At 39.8% G+C, this 23,655-nt stretch overlaps 1 protein-coding gene across 1 annotated transcript; it reads left to right on the top strand.

Moving 5' to 3' along the window:
- The first annotated feature begins 368 nt into the window (after window positions 1-368).
- col9a2 (procollagen, type IX, alpha 2) lies at window positions 369-23,057 on the top strand. The gene is made up of 30 exons (XM_016251597.1): window positions 369-676; window positions 2,110-2,184; window positions 3,876-3,911; window positions 4,012-4,074; window positions 4,701-4,754; window positions 5,038-5,073; window positions 5,281-5,304; window positions 5,666-5,719; window positions 5,923-5,976; window positions 6,317-6,367; window positions 7,980-8,036; window positions 8,346-8,399; window positions 9,278-9,409; window positions 10,987-11,240; window positions 12,057-12,230; window positions 12,580-12,727; window positions 13,630-13,683; window positions 14,118-14,162; window positions 14,301-14,354; window positions 14,436-14,489; window positions 14,574-14,627; window positions 15,696-15,767; window positions 16,171-16,206; window positions 16,341-16,385; window positions 16,477-16,509; window positions 17,894-18,040; window positions 18,986-19,040; window positions 21,358-21,546; window positions 21,644-21,721; window positions 21,804-23,057. Exons 1-30 carry the CDS (start codon window positions 605-607, stop codon window positions 22,007-22,009), a joined length of 2,460 nt encoding a protein of 819 aa, XP_016107083.1. The 5' UTR covers window positions 369-604; the 3' UTR covers window positions 22,010-23,057.
- Window positions 23,058-23,655: the final 598 nt, after the last annotated feature.

The following is a 23,655-nucleotide window of genomic DNA, read 5'->3' as shown; positions in this document are numbered from 1 at the left end:
GTAATTCCATATGCATATGTAATGTCATATGCAAAAATGCCAAGGAAAAGTTGCGTGTGTTGTATATTTTGTGGCTGCATGTCCTGATACAGATCTGAGTATCTGTTTATATAGCCTCAGAAACAAACATTCCAGTGTCCAGAAGCTCCACTGACTGTACACTAAGTCAACGACTGGATGTCCAGCGTACATATTCAACAATCAATTGAGGTATTCAGTAATGGGGGCGTGAGAAACACGCAAATGCAGCTGTGTCCAGTTAGATTTCTAGAGCTCTGCTGGATGCATGGACAATCATCAGAAATCTCCGCCTCCTGCGCATGTGATGGCTTCTCATCTCTGTCCAGTCCTCAGTGCGTTGGGTTCTCTGAGCTCCTTGAGTTCTCAGGGGCTGGCTGTAGGGCTGGGTTACACCTCTCTCATTCCTCCCCTCAGGTCCCTGCCACTGTGTTTTTCTTCCCTGTCCTGGGCAGCGCGCACACTCACATACACGCACCTTTCTTTTTCCTGGATCCACCAACCTGGGCTGAGAAGCCAGGAGAGAGGGTGGCAAGGTTTGGAGGAACCGCTGGGACGATTGGTTTTTGAATAGCGATTCTTCACCATGGATAGATTCTTCATCATCTTCAGAAGCCTGATCCTGTTGCAGGTGCTCTGCTTGGCCTTATCACAAGTGGTGAGTTTGGCTGCGGTTATCTACTTTTTCTTGGTGCTGGATGATGTTGAGAATGAGATTATGCATCTGGGAGAACATTTTATAGATTGAGATGTGATTCACTGTGGATTGGACTGGATTGCCAGTCAAAATGCCAATATATAAAGTTCATTTTGATGGAATTCGTGTAATTGGTTCATTAGGTTGGTAGATTACCTTTTGATCCTCAAAGTTGCAAGACTTGAGTTTTGTTTGACCATCTGAAAGTTTGCCCAAGTGGATAATATTGATTTCTACAACATGCAGATACAAGAGGCCTGGTATTTAGCAATAGACTATCTTCAGTCAGTGTTGTTTTTTGATTCTGAACTCTTAAACAATTCAGTTCAGTAAATGAAATGAATAAATGGAAAGCTGCTGAATAAAATAGGAAGCTGAAAGGGAACATGAGACAGATAAACAGAGAGAGGAGAAGGTAGAAAAGGAGAGACTACAATGAGGCCATTGAAAATACCAGAAGCTGCTACTCAAACAGACAGAACCTGAAACTGTTCTCAGCAGAATAACACGTACTTGTCAGATTTAGAAGGACCACCTCAGCCCAATGCTTGCATGCAGCTCATATGAAAAAAATGCAATAGATTAAATTAATGTGCATTCATTTTGAGTCTACCACCTTATCAAATAATGCATTGAAAAACAGATGTATCTTTGATGCTGAATGGGGGAGGGTCTGTGTAAACATTCCCGGCCTCTCTTTCCCCACCCCGGATACCCTGATTGCACAGCCGCTGCTTTTAATTTATTTTTCATCATAAACCTTGTTCTGTCTATCAAATTTAAGCATGCAAACATGTCTGAGGCAGTGTTCTTATCGTTAACTAAAACTAATAAAAGTATTTTTGAGTAATTGAAATAAAGCTGCAATGAAATAAAACCTTCACTTAAACACTAAAAATAAAAAAGTGGCCTAAACAACTTAGACTAACTGAAACGAAAAACTAAGACTAACTAAAAAAATCACGTACACAAAAGCATGCAAAAAATTACTCAAAACTTAAATTAAAAAGCCAATATATCAAAATATTAATAAATACTATTATAGTATTATAAATAATAGTAAAATAATACTAGTCTGAGGTCACAACAAGCATTATCAAACAATATAGGCTGCATTTGTTTGTTTATTATCCACACTTAGACTTGCATGCTAGAGGAATTCACCTAATTATGTAAATTGCCAGAAATGCAGCTAATTGCCATGTGAATATGAATTAATAATATGACAACATGAATTCATTCTTAACAGAACATTTTAGAATAAATTGCATACATTTGGCTAGTTATGTGGAAGTTAAATATAGAATGCTGTTTAGAAGCATCTGTCAGTGCATATCAGTAAACAGTCTTTAGTAAGGATTAAACTGAAACTGTATTAATGTGTTTTATTTTAGACCGGTCCACCCGGACCACAGGGCCCCCTTGGTCCCCCTGGCCCCGCTGGAACTCCCGGTGCCGACGGCATTGATGTGAGTATTGGAGCCGCCTGGCTGCACCACAGGTCGAGCTGGTACAAAGACAGGCATTGTGCACCTTGATTCATGAGCCCTGTATTCATCTGCACTACCAAAATCTTGCCAACAGAGGGCGCAAGAAATACAAATAATCACACAAAAAGGTTCTGTTAGAGGTTGCCTCTTTCCCATACTGAGAGAGTGCTACTAGATGTTGGTTATTTGATACAGTTGTGGCCTAGGGTGGATTCAGTATAAAGACGCTCAGCAGGATAAACAGGCCTGACTGATCCATTGCATATCAAAAACAGAAACAGGATCCCCACGTTCTTCCATAAGCTCTATTATTTCAGGATATTTAGATTTTGTAGTCATAAATAGTGATAAATGCATACATATATTCATCAGCACACTGTATTAATGTGTTTTATTTTAGACCGGTCCACCCGGACCACAGGGCCCCCTTGGTCCCCCTGGCCCCGCTGGAACTCCCGGTGCCGACGGCATTGATGTGAGTATTGGAGCCGCCTGGCTGCACCACAGGTCGAGCTGGTACAAAGACAGGCATTGTGCACCTTGATTCATGAGCCCTGTATTCATCTGCACTACCAAACTCTTGCCAACAGAGGGCGCAAGAAATACAAATAATCACACAAAAAGGTTCTGTTAGAGGTTGCCTCTTTCCCATACTGAGAGAGTGCTACTAGATGTTGGTTATTTGATACAGTTGTGGCCTAGGGTGGATTCAGTATAAAGACACTCAGCAGGATAAACAGGCCTGACTGATCCATTGCATATCAAAAACAGAAACAGGATCCCCACGTTCTTCCATAAGCTCTATTATTTCAGGATATTTAGATTTTGTAGTCATAAATAGTGATAAATGCATACATATATTCATCAGCACATTCTTATAGCGGTTATTGTATATAGAATTCTGAGAAAAACTCAAAATTAGTGCTGTCAAATGATTAATCGCGATTAATCGCATCCAAAATAAGTTTTTGTTGATATAATATGTGCAATGTGTATATTTATTATGTATATATAAATACAAACACATGCATGTATATATTTAAAAAAGATGTTATGTTTATAAATTGTATATATTTATGTATAATATAAAATATGAGAATATAAATATATACATTTATATACATGTAAATATAAAAGGCAAGACATACTCTATGTGTGTGTGTTTATATATACATAATAAATATACACAGTACACATACATATATTATGTAAACAAAAACGTTTATTTTGGATGCGATTAATTGCGATTAACAGCACTACTCAAAATACTGTAAATCTGACCTTATAAAGAGGTCAGGGTTGAGAAGAAGCTTGTTTGTTGGTGGAGTTATATGTATCATTTTTTTTTTTTACATATTTCTTTGACATATTAATAGCATATACAGTAGCCAACATTTGAAGTGGATCCAAACCTTTCATCAAAGTTGTCCTAAAACCTAAAACCAAAATGCGTTCTTGTCTTAGGACAACTTTGATTAACTTTTTTGATCCACTTCAAATGTTGCCTACTATAGACCTATGCTAACATGCTAGATTTAGCAGAGGCCATGATAATTTGAGGTTTATTTTATTTGATTATTTTGCTGTTAGTGATTTGTCCCCATATTTTATATTGGCACTGTCTGCTCTCTCCCAGTTATCATTGCTCATGTTTTTTCTCCGATTTACAGGGTGAAAAAGGTCCTCCTGGACCTCCTGGACCAGCAGTAAGTAGTAACCACAGCTGATATTTATATATTTACACTACCATTCAGAAGTCATACTCAAATAACTGAGAGTGTTTGTCATGTGTGAACCACTTTACAGGGACAAAAGGGAGAGTCAGGTGAGCCTGGTCCTGATGGATCTCCAGGGGAGGATGGCATTGATGTAAGTGACACCTACAATTAATGAAGTACAGTTATTGACTTTCATGATGTTATAGATCAGGCATAATTTAGTTGGGGTGAAAAAACAATTTCTTCCTAAGATTGTCATTTGGAGGTGAATAATTATGTACATTTCAGCATCCTCGAGTTCTCATTTAATTAAAAACAAAGCAAAACTTGAGCTAAATCTCATTTTGAATAATTACATTTGTTTTATAATGAACACTGGCATTTGAAATCATGTTCTGGTGAAGGTTATTCACACCTCCACTCTGAAGTGCTGGCATGAGACTGAGAAAGGAGATGTTAGTTCTAGACTTTCTCAGTCACATGCTAGGAAGCAAACATTCCTAATAGGATTTTCTGGTTAATCTGCTCTGGAATGCCAATCCCTGTTTTTTTTTTTTTCTCCCACTAGATTGTGAATCTGAGGAACTATGTATTTTTAACATGTTTTGGTACGGAATGAGAATATGCGCATGGATCTTCACATATTACTGTAAAGGTTCTGCTTATAAATGACTCTTCGCGTTACCTTAGAGGTGTTAACATGACCCAGTGAATGATTCCGTGTAAATAATTACTGCCTGAGTATTATTCAGAAGGCTTGTTTTTCTCTGTCTCCAGGGTTTGATTGGGGCTAAGGGTGAGAGGGGCCCTCGTGGTAATCCTGGACCAAAGGTCAGGAAATAATATTTTCTTTTCTTTATGGATGCAGAGTGCACATATTGTATATTCATGCAGATCATCATTTGGCCAACAAACATATATAATATATCAGTTAATGTTTAACAAATGATAATAGAGGACTGGACAACATTCGAAAACAATATTATGAATAACATGAATATCATGTCTGCATATTGAGAATATTATGAATAACATATAATGTCATTGTTATTCTAAAAGTGTATTAAGAATGGAATGCATCTAATTTCGCATTATGTTTTATTGATTTTCACAGGGTCAGCCAGGGCCTGGTGGACCACCAGGGCGACCTGTAAGTATAAAAAATAGGTTATGAATTTGTTGAACAAAAAATAATGGTGAATAAATACCACCACGTGCAGTTACTCCTGCTGTTCAACAGTTGATGTTGCAAAAATAGCAACATTTGAGTATTTCTATAGATGCAATATACTGTATTCCAGTATAAATGGACTACATTCAAGATCTGTTGCTTATAATGTTTTGTTTTTACCTTCAGGGACCTGGACTGCCTGGACTTCCTGTAAGTAACCCAGTTCATAATCTATTTTACTTCCTTAATTTGCTTCCTTTGCCTTTCCTTCCTATTCCACTTCTTTTATTTAGGGCCCAAGCACTGATAGCTGGTTATATAAAACCAAATTGATTTATTTTTCTCCCATGCTGTTTCAGTGAGAATGATTGGTGCACTTTATCTGTTTGCTTAAAAACATTTTGCATCTACTAAAGGCTTTTGCAGAGCAAGCATTACAAAACCTTTTGAATCCTTATGGATTCTTAGGCCACTGAGGTTTTGTCTGTTCTTAGATACGACAGCATACCCTTACTAGTGTATTAGATTAATAAACAAGTATCTCATTTCACTGTTCATTATCTCATTACAGGGAGCAGCAGGCCCCATTGGGCTTCCTGGACAAATTGGGACTACTGGGCCAAAGGTGGTTCTCACTCAAATATATTTTCATAATAACATGGCAGTATATAAATCTTTCATGGATAAGAATGCTGTCCATACTTAACCTATGTTACTAGCTAAGACTGTAGTTTTGAATATTTTTAATTGTAAAAAAAAAGGCACAATTTCACTCAGCAAACCATTGTTATTAAAAGGATCACTGAACTGATGCCTCTCATCCCATAGGGTGACATGGGAAGTCCTGGAGCTCCAGGATTAACCGGACCTCCAGGAAAGCCAGTAAGTCACAGAATGTTTCATTTACTTCACTTTGAAATGTAGTCTTCTCAAGTCAAACCACAAAATCCAATTCTCTGTATAAAGCTGTAGGGCTGATAATAAATCAGCGTCAGGACAGTGTAAAATTACATCTCATCTCATAACTTCTGCAATTCTGGGCGTACGTTTTATTTCATTTTCTGCTTTATTTCATTTCATTTGAAGGCATCCATTTGGGATCTGCTTCAGAACCATATTACTTCATAATAAACTCTCCAAACATAGCTTTTTCTTCCCAGGCACCTGCATTTATATAATCTTTCTCAGTTTTCCTTATCTCATTTTTTTGTGTCATTTTCAGGGTCCACCAGGAAAGTTTTTGGGTGTAGAGGAAGGCAGTGCTGACTTCCAGGTAAGCTGATAGTTTTACTCCCAAACCATGATGTGCCGCAGCTGAATTCCAACGTATATTTCTGGAAAAGAAAAGAAAAGAAAAACAAATATTAAAGCCTTAAGTAAACCACATTAGCCAGCTTGAAAAAGAATTATAACATTTGATTTCATGCAATAAATAAATAAATAATAGTATTTGGACAATTTTATAAGGGAATAAATCATCTGCACGATTGAACAGCAGCATTGTAAAACTGTAGGACTACCAAATAAAACTATTGAAAATAACTTCTTAATGCATTTTAATTAGTCTTTTTCACTTGTTATTTTTTCCCAGTAAAATACATTTGAAAAAAAAAAATCCTTGAAATCCCTCAAATATGCTGACTTCCAGGTAAGCTGATAGTTTTACTCCCAAACCATGATGTGCCGCAGCTGAATTCCAACGTATATTTCTGGAAAAGAAAAGAAAAGAAAAACAAATATTAAAGCCTTAAGTAAACCACATTAGCCAGCTTGAAAAAGAATTATAACATTTGATTTCATGCAATAAATAAATAAATAATAGTATTTGGACAATTTTATAAGGGAATAAATCATCTGCACGATTGAACAGCAGCATTGTACAAATTTGCAAACTGTAGGACTACCAAATAAAACTATTGAAAATAACTTCTTAATGCATTTTAATTAGTCTTTTTCACTTGTTATTTTTTCCCAGTAAAATACATTTGAAAAAAAAAAATCCTTGAAATCCCTCAAATCATTTTATAAACATCCTTAAAATAAGATGCATTTACTTATGAACATGTTAAGATGATAATAAAAATCCTTAAAACAATATGATGCTTTTACTTCTGAATATGATAGGATGATAATATTTCTATATATTTTAATATTTCATATTTATAATATTTTTTTCCCTGAAAAAAGGGGAGAAAAATTCTTAAACTTTTTTATGCATAAAGTATAAAGCACAATATACAGTATAATAAGTTTGGATTAAGTTTGAAAATATTATTAAAAAAAAAACATTTGTTGAGAATGTGGTTGTAAAGTTGATTTAAAAAAAATCAGTCCTACACTGTTTATTACTTATCTTCCAAACTGCTCATATTTATTCATTAAATCCTTCTTCTTGGCTTTCTTTTTATATTTGTCCTCTCAGAACCAGCCCTTCTCTGTATTTGGTTTCTCTCAGAGTTTGCCCTGTTAGACCTTACACACCCCTTATTGATCTCAGTGTTCATAGATTTTCCTAATGAGCTTCATTAAATGGGTGCCATCAAAGGCTTCTGCCCATTAGCACCTCTCTGGATCAAGAAGGAGAGTGGGTCCCAGGGCTGTGATCTGCAGCCAGTCTGCCAGGAGTCCGTTTCCTGGGGGATCACGTGGCAGTCTGGTTGACTGCTTCTCCTCTGGCCTGTAGCACCCAGCTGGAGCCCTGTTCTGTCTGGATAAATCCTTATCATCCATTTACTGTAATTAGAGGGCTGGTGGTCTGAGATCTAGTAAAAAAAAAAATCCAAGGACTTCTTCACTCAGCTAAACAGATCTGCCAGTAATTGTTTAGCCTGTGTGATCTGGAATGCTGCACTTTTTTAATCCGATGTTGCTGATTTGTGTTCTAGTGTCCAACCAACTGTCCACCTGGGCCAAAAGGTCCTCAGGGCCTACAGGGAGTGAAGGTCAGTAATTTAACATTTTATATTTTTCTCAAATGTGTTTGTTGTGAATTACTGTGACTCAAGCCTATGGTTAAAGGTAATTTCAAAAGCCTGCAACCACTTTCCCCATGACTGCATTCACAAAATAGGCAAAAAATTATAATAATAAAGATTAAAATGTTACTTAAGCAAGTCCTTCCATTATGACTGCACAAGTGTTTTGCATCATAGTTGTGTACATGAAATGATGGATTGACCAATCATCATTTCTAAAACATTTCACAAAATGGCAGAATTTAATGACTCATCATGGAATTATTTTTCTCACAGGGACATAAAGGTCGCTCTGGGGTATTGGGAGATCCAGGAAGCATCGGAAAAGTGGTATGTTTTTCTTTATGATGATGTTTGTAATAATAATAATAATAATAATAATAATAATTACACTTTACAATAATTTTCCATTTCATAATATTTCTTAACTACACTAGCTAACATGAACTAACAATATGCGTCTAATTCATTAATCCTAATGTAATTTTAACATTAACTAACACATTATTAAAAACAAAAGTTGTATTGGTTAATATTGCTTAATGAACCTGAGTTAGCATTAAAAAACAATGAAAATTTATAGTTTTATTAAATAAAATTAACAAAGATTAAGAAATACTGTAACAAATCAAATGCTCATTGTTGGTTATTATTAGTCAATACATTAACTGATGTTAACTAATGGAACCTTATTGTAAATTGTTACCACAACATAATTATTATTATTAATAATAATACTACTAATAATAATAATAATATGTGAATTAAAAATGTTCATTTGAACATCCTTTTGTTATTTTGTTGGCCTGACTTCATACTAAACATTGTGATTGTTCTATTCATGTAATAACCATGCACAGAGAACATCTCGGTTACATGTGTAACCCTTGTTCCCTGAAGGAGGGAACGGAGACGTCACGTCGGGACCGACGAATGGGAATCTCGCCAGAGAGACCAATCCACTTTGAGTGAAACTAAATGAGCCAATGGACATTGGCATGCAGAATTCGCATCTGGCTGCCACACCTCGCAGCGCGGGTATAAGAGGCAACAGGTGCACCGTATTCATTCATGTTTTCGCTGAGGAGCTGAGCCGGTGACCCGGCAGCTCAGCAGTGGTACAGCAACTGTGGCGATGAGATGTGACATTTCCATTCCCTCCTTCAGGGAACAAGGGTTACACATGTAACTGATACATTCCCTTTCAGTCAGACACTCTCGACGTCATGTCGGGACAGATGAATGGGAATCCCTACCAACGTGCCACAGGTATTGCCCCCTTCAGTGCATCTGAATATTCCTATAAGGCAGACGATAGGACCGTGCTCTACACAGAGAAGGTCGACTACTGCTGTTCCTCGAGCAACCCAAACACTTGGATAACACTGGGAAAGCGTGCCCTTCCTACTTGGAAGAGGCATGCTGTGGAGTCACCTCCTCCCAGAGGGGGTTGAGTGACATTTACTCATGTTGAGTAACCCAAAAGGGTCCTATTGCACATGGAAGTCTCTGAGAATGGCTCAATGCTGCATCATCTAGAGATGGCAGAGCATAGCCTGCCAGGGGAAACACGGCCCTAGTAACTGTACCATGGAAATACACATATGGGATCTCAACAGGGTCACTCATATGGGCACTAGCCTCACACCAGATTTCAATTCATTGGATGAAAGGCCTAGCGCTGGACGCTCCACCACGTCCGGCCGCCGGAGTGCTGGAAGACTCGACAGGGTTTGCCTGGTTAAGGAACTCTCTGGAGAACTAGGCGTTATGGATGCCGCAAGCTGACTCTGAACCGGGCCTCTCAGTGCCACTACTCGTTTGAGGTGAGAACACAAGAGGAAACCGGTTCGACCCGTTCGAACATGTTAGGAGTCGCCCAGCCCACAGCTCTACAAATATCTGCTAGCGAGGCACCACGAGCCAGCGCACAAGATGATGCCAGATCAGCTGAACCACCTGGGGGTGGAGTCTCCACTCCCCTGGAAGTGCCGCTCAAGACAGCTCGTCAGCTGCCCGATTGAACACTCCTAGGATGTGGATGGCACAAAGGGACCTCAGATGTTTCTGACTCCAGAGGAGGAGGTGGCGGGCGAGTTGCGACATGCGTCTTGAGCGCAAACCACCTTGCCGGATGATATATGCAATGGTCGCAGTATTGTCTGGTTGATCGAATCCAGCTCCATTCCGAGAAAAGAGATCCTCTGTGAGGAAACCGGTTCGAACATGTTAGGAGTCGCCCAGCCCACAGCTCTACAAATATCTGCTAGCGAGGCACCACGAGCCAGCGCACAAGATGATGCCAGATCAGCTGAACCACCTGGGGGTGGAGTCTCCACTCCCCTGGAAGTGCCGCTCAAGACAGCTCGTCAGCTGCCCGATTGAACACTCCTAGGATGTGGATGGCACAAAGGGACCTCAGATGTTTCTGACTCCAGAGGAGGAGGTGGCGGGCGAGTTGCGACATGCGTCTTGAGCGCAAACCACCTTGCCGGATGATATACGCAATGGTCGCAGTATTGTCTGGTTGATCGAATCCAGCTATATTCCGAGAAAAGAGATCCTCTGTGTTGGCACGAGTTTGCTCTTTTCCCAGTTGACCCGAAGACCCAACTGGCTGAGGTGTCTGAGCACCACGTCCCTATGTGCGCACAACTGATCGCGAGACTGTGCGAGTATGAGCCAAGATTGGTCATAACCCACCGCTCTTCTTGGGCACAATGAAGTAAGGGCTGTAAAACCCCGTCCTCATATCGGCTGGAGGGACTGGCTCTATTGCGTCCTTTGCCAGCAGGACTGCGATTTCCGCACACAAAACAGGGGCATCGACAGCTTTTACTGATGTGAACCGGATGCCCCTGAACTTGGGGGGACGTCAGGTGAATTTAATCGTGTAGCTGAGTCTGATGGTCCGCAGGAGCCACCGAGATGGCTGGGGAGCGCTAACCAGGCTCAGAGAGACCATGCCAGTGGAACCAACGGAGCATCATACGTCGGAGTATGTCGGAGCATCACCGACGTACCCGCAGTGGGGCAGCAGCCCGGGGCCTGTGACAGCCATGCCTATGACGGCAGAGGGCGGGGTCTGGGTGTGAAGTGTAACACTCACCTGATCCCTCCTCGTGAGAGGGGGAACGCAGGCCCCCGGCTTGAGGCTTGTAACAGCCTGGCGTGTGACGGCATGACGCCGTCTTGAGTGTCACAGCACCTACCTGGTTCCACAAATGGGCAGAGTGAGTGCTGTTGGGCGAAAGAGGAGGAGAGAAGTGATCCTGTGAAGCACATCCGACCACTCTCCTCCTCTTCGGACCCAGAAACTGAGGAAACTGCTCTCTTTCTGAAGTTTTGGGTACCGCTGGCTGCTGGGCCAGCGACGGAACACAATCAAAATGAAAAAAAAAGATTCTCCACCCAGCCCTTCTCCCGAATGAACTTGCGATTGCGGCAAGGTTTGGCAGGGGCGCGAGGTCTGTCTCAGTACTCAGTTCATGTAGAACCGCCAGGTCATGACCACCCTCGTGCAGGTCCCTCAGGGCTTTGGCCTGATAAACCTGCAATAACGCCATGGCGTGAAGGGTAGAGGCCGCTTCCCCACAAGCTCTGTAATCACTGCCAGTTAGACCTAACGAATACTTACAGGCCCGTGAGGGGAGACACGGGTCACCCCCCAGAGTGGTAGCGGCCCCCAAATATACCCCAAAGCAGCCCCGCCATCGAGGGTGGTGAGGGAGGAGGAGCTGCACGATTTGTTTCTGGCAGTAAAAGGTGCCTTCCACGATCTCGTGAGCTCCTCATGCACTTCCGGGAAGAATGGCACCGGAGGAGGGCACTGAGAACCAGCACGACCCCCACTGTCGAACCACTCATCCAGCCTCGAAGGATTGGGATGCGGTGGAGGATTCCACACGAGCCCGACATTCTCGGCGGCCCCGGAAAGCATAGCCGTCATCTCTGGGTCTGACTCTGGCAACGCCACTCTCCCTGAAGGGGGCAACTCAGCCTAGTCGTCATCCCTGGAGAGCGAGAGAGCTCGCCCTCCGATGCAGCGATCGACATCTGGTTGTCAGGGGAAGCACTGAAGGATATGGGCGGTACACTCTGTCCTGCAAAGGGCCCAGCGCGCACCTCCGGCAGCTCCACCGGCTGCGGAGCACTTGAGGGGTGAGGAACTTCCTCGGAGAAGCCCTCACAATGATCCTCAAATCACCTCTGACTCCACCGGAAGCAGCGATGCCCCGGGTGCCGGGATGAACGCTGGATCAAGGCAGAGGCAGAAGGACTCGTCAAACTACGTTTGACGTAGCGGAGTCTTTTATGCAACTCCGAGATGGTCATGTCCCCACACAGAGAACATGCACCATCCACGAATGCTTTCTCAGTATGCTTAATGCCCAGACATGTGAGGTAGCGAGCATGACTGTCCTGAGGCGCCAGGTAACGACCACATCCAGAAACGCACGGGTGATAAGACATTTTTAAAAAGACACAATCACCCGTGTTGCTCTTTTAGGGATTGCTCTCCTGGTGTGGCTGTCTGCACGCCGGATGATTCCCGTGAGACCGTGACCACCACTGCTGTCTGCCGTTATGCCCGTACTCACTTTCTGCAATCACTCGAAGAGAAGAGCAGTAGCGATGCACCACTGCTCGGCTCCGAAGCAAAAGATGAATGAATGTGGTGCACCTGCTACCTCTTATACCCGCACTGCTGGGTGTGGCAGCCAGATGTGAATTCCGCATGCCAATGTCCATTGGCTCGTTTAGTTACTCTCGAAGTGGATTGGTCTCTCTGACGATATCCCCATTCGTCGGTCCCGACATGACGTCGAGAGTGACCGACTGAAAGGGAACTAAATGGTGTGTACACTGTGTAACCACAGAGGGGTGCATGTGAGCACCTTTCTGAAAGATAAAATGACATGAAATGAGTCCCCTTACAGCTTTAAACTTCATTAATCGCATATCATAGTGTGTGACATGCAGAGAACAAAAAACATACTGATTGGTTGGTAAGGTTAAATAAACACTGTTTATTATTAAGCATCCAGATCATGCTTTGAGGTGCCCCAGCATCTCTCCCCTAACACAGCGTCTATCAGCAGTGCAAGATTATGTGTTAATGAAGCCCCTCAAAGCATATAACTGCCTCTAATCTGAGTGTGAGTCACAGATAGAACACATTGACCCAGATGAAAGGAAAAAGGGGGCCGGCAGGTACTGAGAAGCTACTGCACTGTGAATTAATCAGACTTAATGAGCCCAACAAGGACATTAGAATGGACTACAGGGACAGAACGGATTTACCCATAATGCAGAGCATGACTGTCCAAGCTGAAGTTATAAGTCTTTGGGAAGTGTTGACTTTAAGATTGATTATCAAGTTCAGGACTCACATATCTGAAGTGAAAATCCAAAATTGTCATATTAAAAATAACATTAGCAAAAAAAAAAAAAAACATCTTTAAAGTAGTTCGTTTTATATATATATATATATATATATATATATACATATATATACATATTGAATTTATGAATACTGCACTGTCTTGTATTGTTTTAGGGAGCTACAGGACAAAATGGAAGACCTGGAGCTCCTGGTCTTCAGGGAGATGCTGTAAGTAGAATTTCATATTTCATTATCCGTTCCATATCATATACACAGTAATTGTCAGCATTAGATGTGCAAGGAACCCTTTCCCATCTTCTTCACATCTGTCCATTGTGTTCCCCTTGTTAAATGAGGGTGAGTATTTTCTGCCTACAGTTCCAGTGTGACATTCTTGCCCTGACTATTTTGGAGCCTAAACCACCTTGAAATTGCTTCTGCTATTAACTATTCATCATCATCAAACATGACTCTCCTGGTGACTTGGGGTAATGGAGCATGCTGGTTATGATACAAAACATCACAACGTAGCTGCGCAAGCCATAATGCAGGCACCCTCGCTAACAGGATGAGTTATTGCAGCCTTGTTCTGATATCAGCACAGAGGACAGACATGAAGGAGGTCTACATTCATTCTTCATGCAATTCTTCATATTTTGTAGGGTTTGCCTGGTATGCCTGGAGCCAAGGGTGAAATTGGAATTAAGGTGAGATCATGTAGTTATTTTATGAATGCCTACATGGTTTTTGTGGAACCATAGTTTCTGGATGTCTGTTGATACTTTACTATCCATAAGTGCTTCATTCTTGCCTTTCCAACAATTTATTTGTTCCTTTGAGTTTAGGGTGAGACAGGAACCCGAGGCTTGACGGGAATGCAAGGTCCTCCAGGACCTCAAGTATGTCACATCATTCAAGGTCAGTTTTACGCATAATCCAAAAACTTTTCAGGCTTCTCATTATGTTTCCTGTTCTTTCAGGGAGAGCCTGGTCCTCCAGGTGAAGCTGGCATGGAGGGAGTCCCAGGTCCAAAGGTCAGTGGCCATTATCATTGACAATCATTTGATTAACATTGAAGGAAAATCTATTTTCTTAAATTTTCACTTCATGTCCAATAGGGTGACAGGGGCGAAAGAGGACCAGTTGGGTCTCCTGGTATTGTTGGCTTGCCTGTAAGTTTCTTTATTATTTTTCAGACATTTATTTTCAGATATTTATTTTTCTGCTATAATCAGCATTCCCAGGGTCAAAGAAACCCTGGATATACTGGGTAATTATAAATATATTTCAACAAAAACTACAAACAAACACTAATAGAAAAAAAAAACTGTAGAAAATATACATTTCAAAAACATCTATATCAAAGAAAGTGCCTTTTGTGAGTCTATAGAATGTCTATAATAATACAAATTTGGTAACACTGGAAGTCATCATTATATATAATGACTTTATATAGAAATTATATTTTATATAATGCATTAATAAATAATTTTAATGCATTAATTATGCCTTGTAATGCACCTTATAATGCACTTGTATGACCCCATGAATAAGTTTAACCACAGTAATACATTTTTCAGACATTTATTTTCAGATATTTATTTTTCTGCTATAATCAGCATTCCCAGGGTCAAAGAAACCCTGGATATACTGGGTAATTATAAATATATTTCAACAAAAACTACAAACAAACACTAATAGAAAAAAAAACTGTAGAAAATATACATTTCAAAAACATCTATATCAAAGAAAGTGCCTTTTGTGAGTCTATAGAATGTCTATAATAATACAAATTTGGTAACATATAATTATAATTATATATAATGATTTTATATAGAAATTATATTTTATATAATGCATTAATAAATAATTTTAATGCATTAATTATGCCTTGTAATGCACCTTATAATGCACTTGTATGACCCCATGAATAAGTTTAACCACAGTAATACATTATTATACTTCTCTATTTATGATTACACCTTTAGAAAGTATAATGCAATAAAACACAAGAAATAAAATATTTCAGATGTAACAAGGAATTGCATTTTTTACTTTGGTTACAATTATTTATGAAAAGATATAATGCTCTACAACTTTTACAACAAGATTCTGAATATATTTATAATGCATTATACAAAAAAAATATTCAATATATATATATATATATATATATATATATATATATATCATCTGTCTATTTCAATCCTTCACTTCACTCTTCTTTGTTGTACCTGCAGGGCAGTAAAGGAGAGAGGGGACCCATGGGCGTCCCAGGTGCTCAGGGTCTAACTGGAACGAAGGGTGACAAGGTTTGTGACCATATAAACACAGTAAATAATGGTAAATGAACTGTCTTCATGTTTAAACTGATAGAGTAATGAGGTTTGACCACATGGGGGCAGTCTTCACTCGTGAGTTGACTCTTTTAACTAGAGGACATCTATGCACTTAGATAATCCATGTCCATGTTTCCAAATAATACCCCTCAATTCAGTATGAAATATCCTCTTATGGACACTTTCATGTTTGTTGTCCTTTAATCTACAATATCCTTGCCGTTTAATACATTGAATATTGGCGGTAAAATCCAGTTGATTTAATGTGCTCGGAGAGTTTACGGTAAAATAAGATATTACCAGCAATAAATTCCCTGCGCCTCACCCATTAAGGCTGACACAGAGATATCTGATGTACAATTGCATCTCCTTACAGGGATTCCAAGGCAAAGTGGGATCAAAGGGAGACGTTGTGAGTACACCCTCAGATAAATACATAGGCTACACGTATTTATGGAGTGAAATAGAAACCATACATCACAGTCCACATCATAAAAGATAACGACTGAAGGTGACATTGATGGATCTCACCTGCTTCTTTCGCAGGGTGATCCTGGTGTAGAGGGATTGGCTGGGGAGAAAGGAGAGAAGGTAAATAAGGCTGTAGTCGGATACATTTATTTAATAGATTGGTTCCAGAGGACTTCTGTTCATCTTAAAATGGCATCTCTCCATCTAACAGGGACAATCTGGGGAGCCCGGACCTAAGGGACAGGTAAGGACAGCGTGAAGAACACAGATAATGCTAGGTGAAACACATAATTTAGTTAGATCCTGCTTTTGTAGTTTGTTTTACAATGGTGAAGGACATGACACAAGTGAACTATGTCAGCTTTTTATTTTAAAATACTTTATGACGTCCCAGTTTTATGAGCACATTTAAACATGCCCTCTGACGTGTTAGCTTTTGCCCAAACCAATGGTGTGAGATAGAGATTAGGGTAGGACTACTTTTTTGCCCTACAAATGGAAGATGATGAACAAGGCATGTTTACAACACTGTTATTGTTAAAATCATGTTTGTTAACTGAAATAAAGCTGAAATAAATAAAATATAAATAGTACATACAAACTTGAAAAAAAACCTTAAATGAAAATATGAAACTAACTTAACTAAAAATGAACTGAAATAAAATAAGTTGACACCCTGAAATAAAATAAGTCAAAACACTAAAATTAAAACTAAAACTGAAATAAATAGAAATGAAATCTAAATAGAAATATTAAACTAATAAAAATGCCAAAGCACATAAAAATGACTAATGCATACTGTAAACTGAAAAAATGAAAGCTGAAAAATATAAAAGCTTATTTAAAATATGAATGAATGTAGTCAATAATAAAGTTATTAATTAAATAAAACTTTATTAAGTATATTAACAGAAACAGCATATCAGTAATGCTAAAATAACCCTGGTTTGTGGGGCATGTTAAGGAAACCTGTTTGGAAACAATCATCAATATGAGGTTGCTCAAACTTCTTATTCCTCTGCCCAAAATTCTGGCATGCAGCAAGGTTTTTGCTACGAGACTAATGATTTTCTGACTATAAAATGTGCAAAAACAATTATTTTAATTATTTATAATCATTATTGGTAACACTTTAGTATAGGGACCAATTCTCACTATTATTAGCATGCCTATTATTAACATATTGGCTGTTCATTAGTACTTATAAAGCACATGTTCTGCATGACCATATTCTACATCCCTAATCCTACCCAATACCTAAACTTAACAACTACCTTATTAACTATTATTAAGCAACAAATTAAGAATTTATTGAGGCAAAATTCTTAATGGTTTGTTAATAGCAAAGCTCGGACCTTAAAATAAAAGTGTGACCTTTTTATTTTATATAATGTAAGCATATATACAAAATGAACAATCAGCTAATTAAGCAAAATTGATAAACATGTCAAGTATCGCTCATATTTACAATATTTTTGCTGTTCCATTTGTACCTCTAGTGGTAAATAAATTACGCGTTTCACCTTTAAAATAATGCTTGTTTCATCTTTCGCATCATCCAATGAAACAACCAATAGTGAACATCCCAGTTTCTCTATTTTCTTAATTACTGCCTCCTCTATCAACAGCAAGGTGTGATCGGTGATCAAGGGAACAACGGCCCTACCGGAGATCCCGGTAAACCAGGAGACCAGGGTCCTGCAGGCTTACCTGGTTCACGTGGCCTGCATGGAGAAAGAGGAGTTCCAGGGATGCCTGGAATACAAGGACCACCTGTGAGTGTTGAACAGCATCAACAGTTCCCAATAATCATTTACATCACAGAATTTCCAACCTACATTCCCCAACAAAGAATAATGTGTACCAGAGAGCAGCATTTTTGCCTCCAATACAACAAAGCCAAAGTTGCACCAGCCAGACAGGTCGCAGTAGCATGCAGTGCTCAGCACAATAGAGAAACACTTGCAGAAAATAATAAGAACCCTTAGTGGTGAGGAAGATTGACTTTCTCTTTCACACTTTTAAAGGCATAGTTCACCCGAAAATGAAATAATTTACTCTCCATCATGTTGTCCCAAATCCAAATGGAGATGTTTAGCTTCCTGACCTGTTCTTTTCCCTATAATGAACAGCTGTGGTCACTATTCACTTTTATTATATGTGACCCTGGACCACAAAACCAGTCATAAGTCGCACAGGTATATTTGTAGCAATAGCCACCATAATTATCGATTTTTCTTTTATGCCAAAAATCATTAGTACATTAAGTAAAGATCATGTTCCATGAAGATATTTTGTAAATTTCTTTCCGTAAATATATCAAAACTTAATTTTTGATTAGTAATATGCATTGCTAAGGACTTCATTTGGCAACTTTATAGACAATTTTCTCAATATTTAGATTTTTTTTGCACCCTCAGATTCCAGATTTTCAAATAGTTGTATCTCGAACAAATATTGTCCTATCCTAACAAACAATACATCAATGGGAAGCTTATTTATTCAGCTTACAGATGATGTATAAAAAATGTTTGACCCTTATGACTGGTTTTGTGATCCAGGGGCACATATGGAAAGGAGGAGCTTGGACATTTTTTTAAATAACTTATTTTGTGTCCTACACAAAAAAGAAAGTCAAACAGGTTTGGAATGAGAATAAATGATGACAAAATGTTAATTGGCAAAGAGTGTTTTCCTCATTCTTATGATTTTGTTTTCAGGGTCGTGATGCTATAGATCAACACATCATTGACGTTGTCCTGAAGATGCTTCAAGGTGAGTAACAATCATTGTTCTTTCTGTAAACAATCAGTGTGTCAGGAAGAGGGCAGCTGTAATCTATTGAGCTAAATCTACACAGTGCTTTTCATCCGCTGAAATGTATTAACGTGCATCACCACTCCTCTTGGACAGCTTTCCTGCCAAACACTGCGGACTGTGTAGTCTGCAGCTATTTATCTGCTGTTCAAAATCGACTTGCACACAGTTCTGTTTTCTCTGGGATTGTCGGTCTCTGCTCTCTGGCCTTCTATTTTGCAAGAGAGAGATGACCTGAACTGGCCCATGATAACCTCTGTTGGCTCCCACCATTTCACAATGTAATCCCTCAGCCTTTCAGCCTGAGATTGCAAATATACCTTCACTTATACATACCCACACACTCACCTGAACCGAGGGGAAGCATTCCTCTCTCGTTCCCCATTGGAAAATAGATTAGATGTGGAGATTTGGTCACTGTGACAACTTGAGAACTGGTCAACAAATTAATGTCCACCTCTGGATTGTTATCTTAATGATGTTTACCCAATGTTGCAGGACACCCAGTGAGATGTGACTGTGTGCTAAGCTAAGGTTCAACACTATTTGCAGGCATTCTTTTCGGGGTTGGCCACCTCCATCACACATTTTTGTATTCCACTGTGCTGCTCTTTCACTGCTGTTCTATGTAAACATGAGCTAGATGGATGTGTTTGACCTCTGCGATCACGTTTAACCTCTTTTGCAGTATTGTGCATAAGGGGCTGTTCACACAGAATAAGTTTTTCCATTCCACTCTTCTACTTTCCCATTGTTTTTCTGTATAAACAGGCTAGACAGACATGTTTGACTGTTGAGCTCATGGGCCTCATCTATAAAACGTTGCGCAGAAACGGTCCTAAATTTGATCTTATGATCATCTCTCAAATATGCGTAAGTGTGATTCATAGAATGAACGTATGCACAGAAAACGCACATTGTGAGATCTGATGTGAAATCTATGAATCGCAAATGATCTTGAACTTGAGTGCAACTGAATGGTTTAATTAGTCAGTTAATGTCATTAACATGTAAAAGATCACCACGTCATCATCCAAATCCTTTAATTTAGAACAGCGAGCTGCAAGAACAGTGTACATTTCCAAAAATCTGCAGTACTCGGACAAGAAAACTGTGTACGTCTGCTTAGACATTGACGTGATGCTATAAGCACTTTTCCACGTCAAAGGCAGTTTTTACAAATATGAGCGTTGGCGTGGATTTAAGTGCGCACACTGTAAGATCAAATCTGTGCGTACGCACACTTTATAAATGAGGCCCCATGCCTTTTGCAACATCTTCAACTTTTAGTTCAACTTTTAAAAAACATGTTTCAAGGACCTGCATTTTTCCCCCATTTCACTGCCCATGTCTTTCATTTTTCAAAGCAAATGCGTGTCATGTGTGAATGGCCCTCAACGCAGCATTCTAAGCTGAAGTTAAAAGAACTCACATTTTTACATTTCATTTAAACATGCAGTAGCTGGATATGTTTGACTACTGTCCTTGAGCCTCGCTCTTATACAGCTTCTCGCGCATGAGGAGCTTCACACCGAATGCATTTTTCCATTCCATTGTACTACTTTTCTGTTGTTTTTCTATGTAAATGTAACCCCTCTCTCCCGGGTCCTCACCGCCACACCTCGTTCTTGTTCCGAGTGGGTCTCCGGCATGGGAGGCGGATGCACTAACAAGGAGGCTAAAGACTGCAGCCACTAGCGTGTCTCTTGAGATCAGGGGAGTGAGGTTTTTACCTGCACAGCACCTACTTGCTGGCCTCCGTTACACTCACCCCCCTAAGCCTCACTCCCATCCGGGTCACGTCACCAATGTAACCCCTCTCTCCCGGGTCCTCACCGCCACACCTCGTTCTTGTTCCAAATGGGTTTCTAGTCTCTAGACCTTGCATTTTTTTTCATTCCACTGCCCTGCATCTCAAGTTTTTTCATTTCACTGAGCTTCTTTTCCATAGTTTTTCTATTTAAGTTTGTGGTAAATGGACACGTTTGACTGCTGCACTCATGTCTTTTTCAGTATTGCGCAAGACATGGCCTTCTAAAAATGCAAAGTGCAAGTTAAAAGAGCATACATTTTAAAAAAATTTAAAAAAAGTGTCCGTGCCTTTGAGCATCTTGCGGACATGATGTTCTAAAAACACAGCATTCATTTTAAAAGAAGTTAATCCTTAAAAGCTTCTTTTTTAATTTTTAATTTTTATTCCACAGGTTTTAGACACAAAACATGTTCTGCGTGAATGACCAACTTATCTGAACTTAATCAATTATTCTTCTGACAGAGAAGTTAGCAGCGGTAGCGGTGAGCTCTAAGAGAGCCGTGCTGGGTGGAGCAGGTGTGATGGGCCCTCCAGGTCTTCCAGGACCACCTGGACCTCCAGGATCTCAGGGTCCTCATGGACTGCCAGGCGGCCGTGGCATTCCTGGCATAATCGGGGGCCCAGGCCAGATTGGAAACACTGGTCTTAAAGGTTAAAAAAACCTTCTAAATATAGATGCTGCTCTTGAGAAAATATTGTCAGTCGGCCTCATTACTTTAAACATCATCCCCATGTTTCTATTTTGCAGGGAAGAGGGGTGCAAAGGGAGAGAGAGGAGATCTTGGACGACCACATCCTGGCCAACCGGGACCACCTGGACTGCCAGGTAAGTTCAAAGTCCACCTGTATAGTCCGAGATGTCCAATTGCGAATTGGTTTACTCAGCAGCCCATCCTGTTTTTTTACAGGTCCTCCAGGTCTTGACGGTGTGGCTCGTGACGGTAGGCCAGGCGAGCGAGGACCTCAGGGTGCAGCGGGTGAGCCAGGCCGTCCTGGAAAGGCTGGTCCTCTCGGTCTTCCTGGATTTTGTGAAGCAGCTGCATGTTTGGCAGCATCCGCCTACACTTCTCCCAGATTACAAGAGGCGGGAACAGTAAAGGGCCCATCCACTTAAAGCAAGCCCTCTACTGGGGCATAAGAACATCTGGGAGAGAACGAAAAAGTCAGAAAGAAACAAAGAAAGAGGGAGAAGCGTGGAAAGAGGGGCCTTCTCTTCAATGGACACATTGTAAGGGGGGAGGGAGCAGCTGCTGCTTGATATTGTGAACTTTTTGTATGTGTTAGGATTGTTTATATATGATTTGACATCTACGGAAAGGAAGTGTTAAGTTGGCAATGTCAGCCGCTGCTGCTCTGTCCAACCTTACAGTACAGAGAGATGTGAGGACATTGCCAGTGACATCACTGATAACATCATCATCCTGCGCCCTGGACTAGAAGAACTGTGAGAATGACATTTAAAACAAAGGAGCTGTTTTTTTATTTTTTTATATTATTTGTTTTGTGCATCTGATCCAAACTCTTAAAAGATAAAGGATGATGGTGAGATTTTTACATGCCAGGAAATTCTCCTATAATTGAACCAATAAAAAGTATTCAAAGCTACTTTATTAATAGATTCATTTACCTTGTGCTTCAGTGAACGTCTTCCCCGGCTCGAGCGGATACCTCATGTGTACATTATGCCCTTGTTTGTATTGTGTCCATCTCCGCCATGAAGCAATGCCTTTGATCTGCTCTTCTAGGTGAGATGGTGACGTGCTCCCATTAACTTTATCCTCTATTCCATGCTGTAAATCTTTGTAAATGTGTATTAATTGTGTATGGACAGGGTGGGTTTAGAATATAAAACAGAGTTAATGAATTTAATCAGCATTCAGGATCAAACGCCAAACAATGCTTAGACTTTCTGGTCAATTACAAACCTGTATGCCACTTTGAACATACTGTGTGTTATGTACTTAGAGAAGAACTTCATTAACAGACTATTTATTGTTCTTTTTTGGTTCGTCTGTAAACACTCAAGTTTTCTTGCCTGATTGTTCAGATTTACCCCAATCAATAAACCGGAACGTTTTGTAAAACTCAATGTTCGTCTGCATCGTGAACATCTGAGAGGAACAACGATTTTAACTTCTGAAGAACTTATTTTCTCTCCTCTGTACCTCAAACTTCTTTTTTGTTTTAATAAAATGTATTAATTTCGATGTCTTGTCCGTGATAAAGGAGCAAGCATTAAATGTACTTGAATACTATCTAATCATAAAGCACTTGATTGGCGTTACTTTTTTCTAAGCAAAAGAAACCACCTTTAAACTGTCTCCAACATTTGTTTAGGGATACAATAGATACATCTTTTTATTTCACAGGTCTGTGGAATTCTCAATCGCAGCATTCAGCAGTCAGAAATGTCCTAATACTCTCCGTCATCATGGCAACACTGTCATCTGGGTAACTAATGCTGCCTACTTCCACCGTTATTATTATTATTGCCATTTTATGCCTTTATTTCGATAGGACAGTAAGTGGACTTGAAAGCGAAGTGGATAGAGAGAGAGGGCCGCAACGAAACAATCTTCAACCATTTTGTAGAATAAACAGTCTAAGTGTGTTGGGGGGGGAATGTTTGAAATGTTTTACTTTACATGTAATTAATCTAGAATATATGAAAGTTTCACTTTTTGAAACAAGTTACAAAAAAAGAACTTTTTTTCACAATATTCTAATTTTTTTAGATGCACCTGTATATATATATATATA

This window comes from Sinocyclocheilus grahami, unplaced genomic scaffold (assembly GCF_001515645.1).
Source record: "Sinocyclocheilus grahami isolate Dianchi unplaced genomic scaffold, SAMN03320097.WGS_v1.1 scaffold1060.1, whole genome shotgun sequence".
Classification (NCBI taxonomy): domain Eukaryota; kingdom Metazoa; phylum Chordata; class Actinopteri; order Cypriniformes; family Cyprinidae; genus Sinocyclocheilus; species Sinocyclocheilus grahami.
This window is presented reverse-complemented; position numbering and strand designations above follow the sequence as displayed.

What these genes read in the sequence shown, in the direction of transcription:
- col9a2 (XM_016251597.1), top strand. Translation starts at nt 605, where the DNA reads ATGGATAGATTCTTCATCATCTTCAGAAGCCTGATCCTGTTGCAGGTG. An exon ending in CCGGACCTCCAGGAAAGCCA is followed by an intron (nt 5,977 to 6,316) that starts GTAAGTCACAGA and finishes TGTCATTTTCAG; the next exon opens with GGTCCACCAGGAAAGTTTTT. An exon ending in CCGTGCTCTACACAGAGAAG is followed by an intron (nt 9,410 to 10,986) that starts GTCGACTACTGC and finishes GATGGTCCGCAG; the next exon opens with GAGCCACCGAGATGGCTGGG.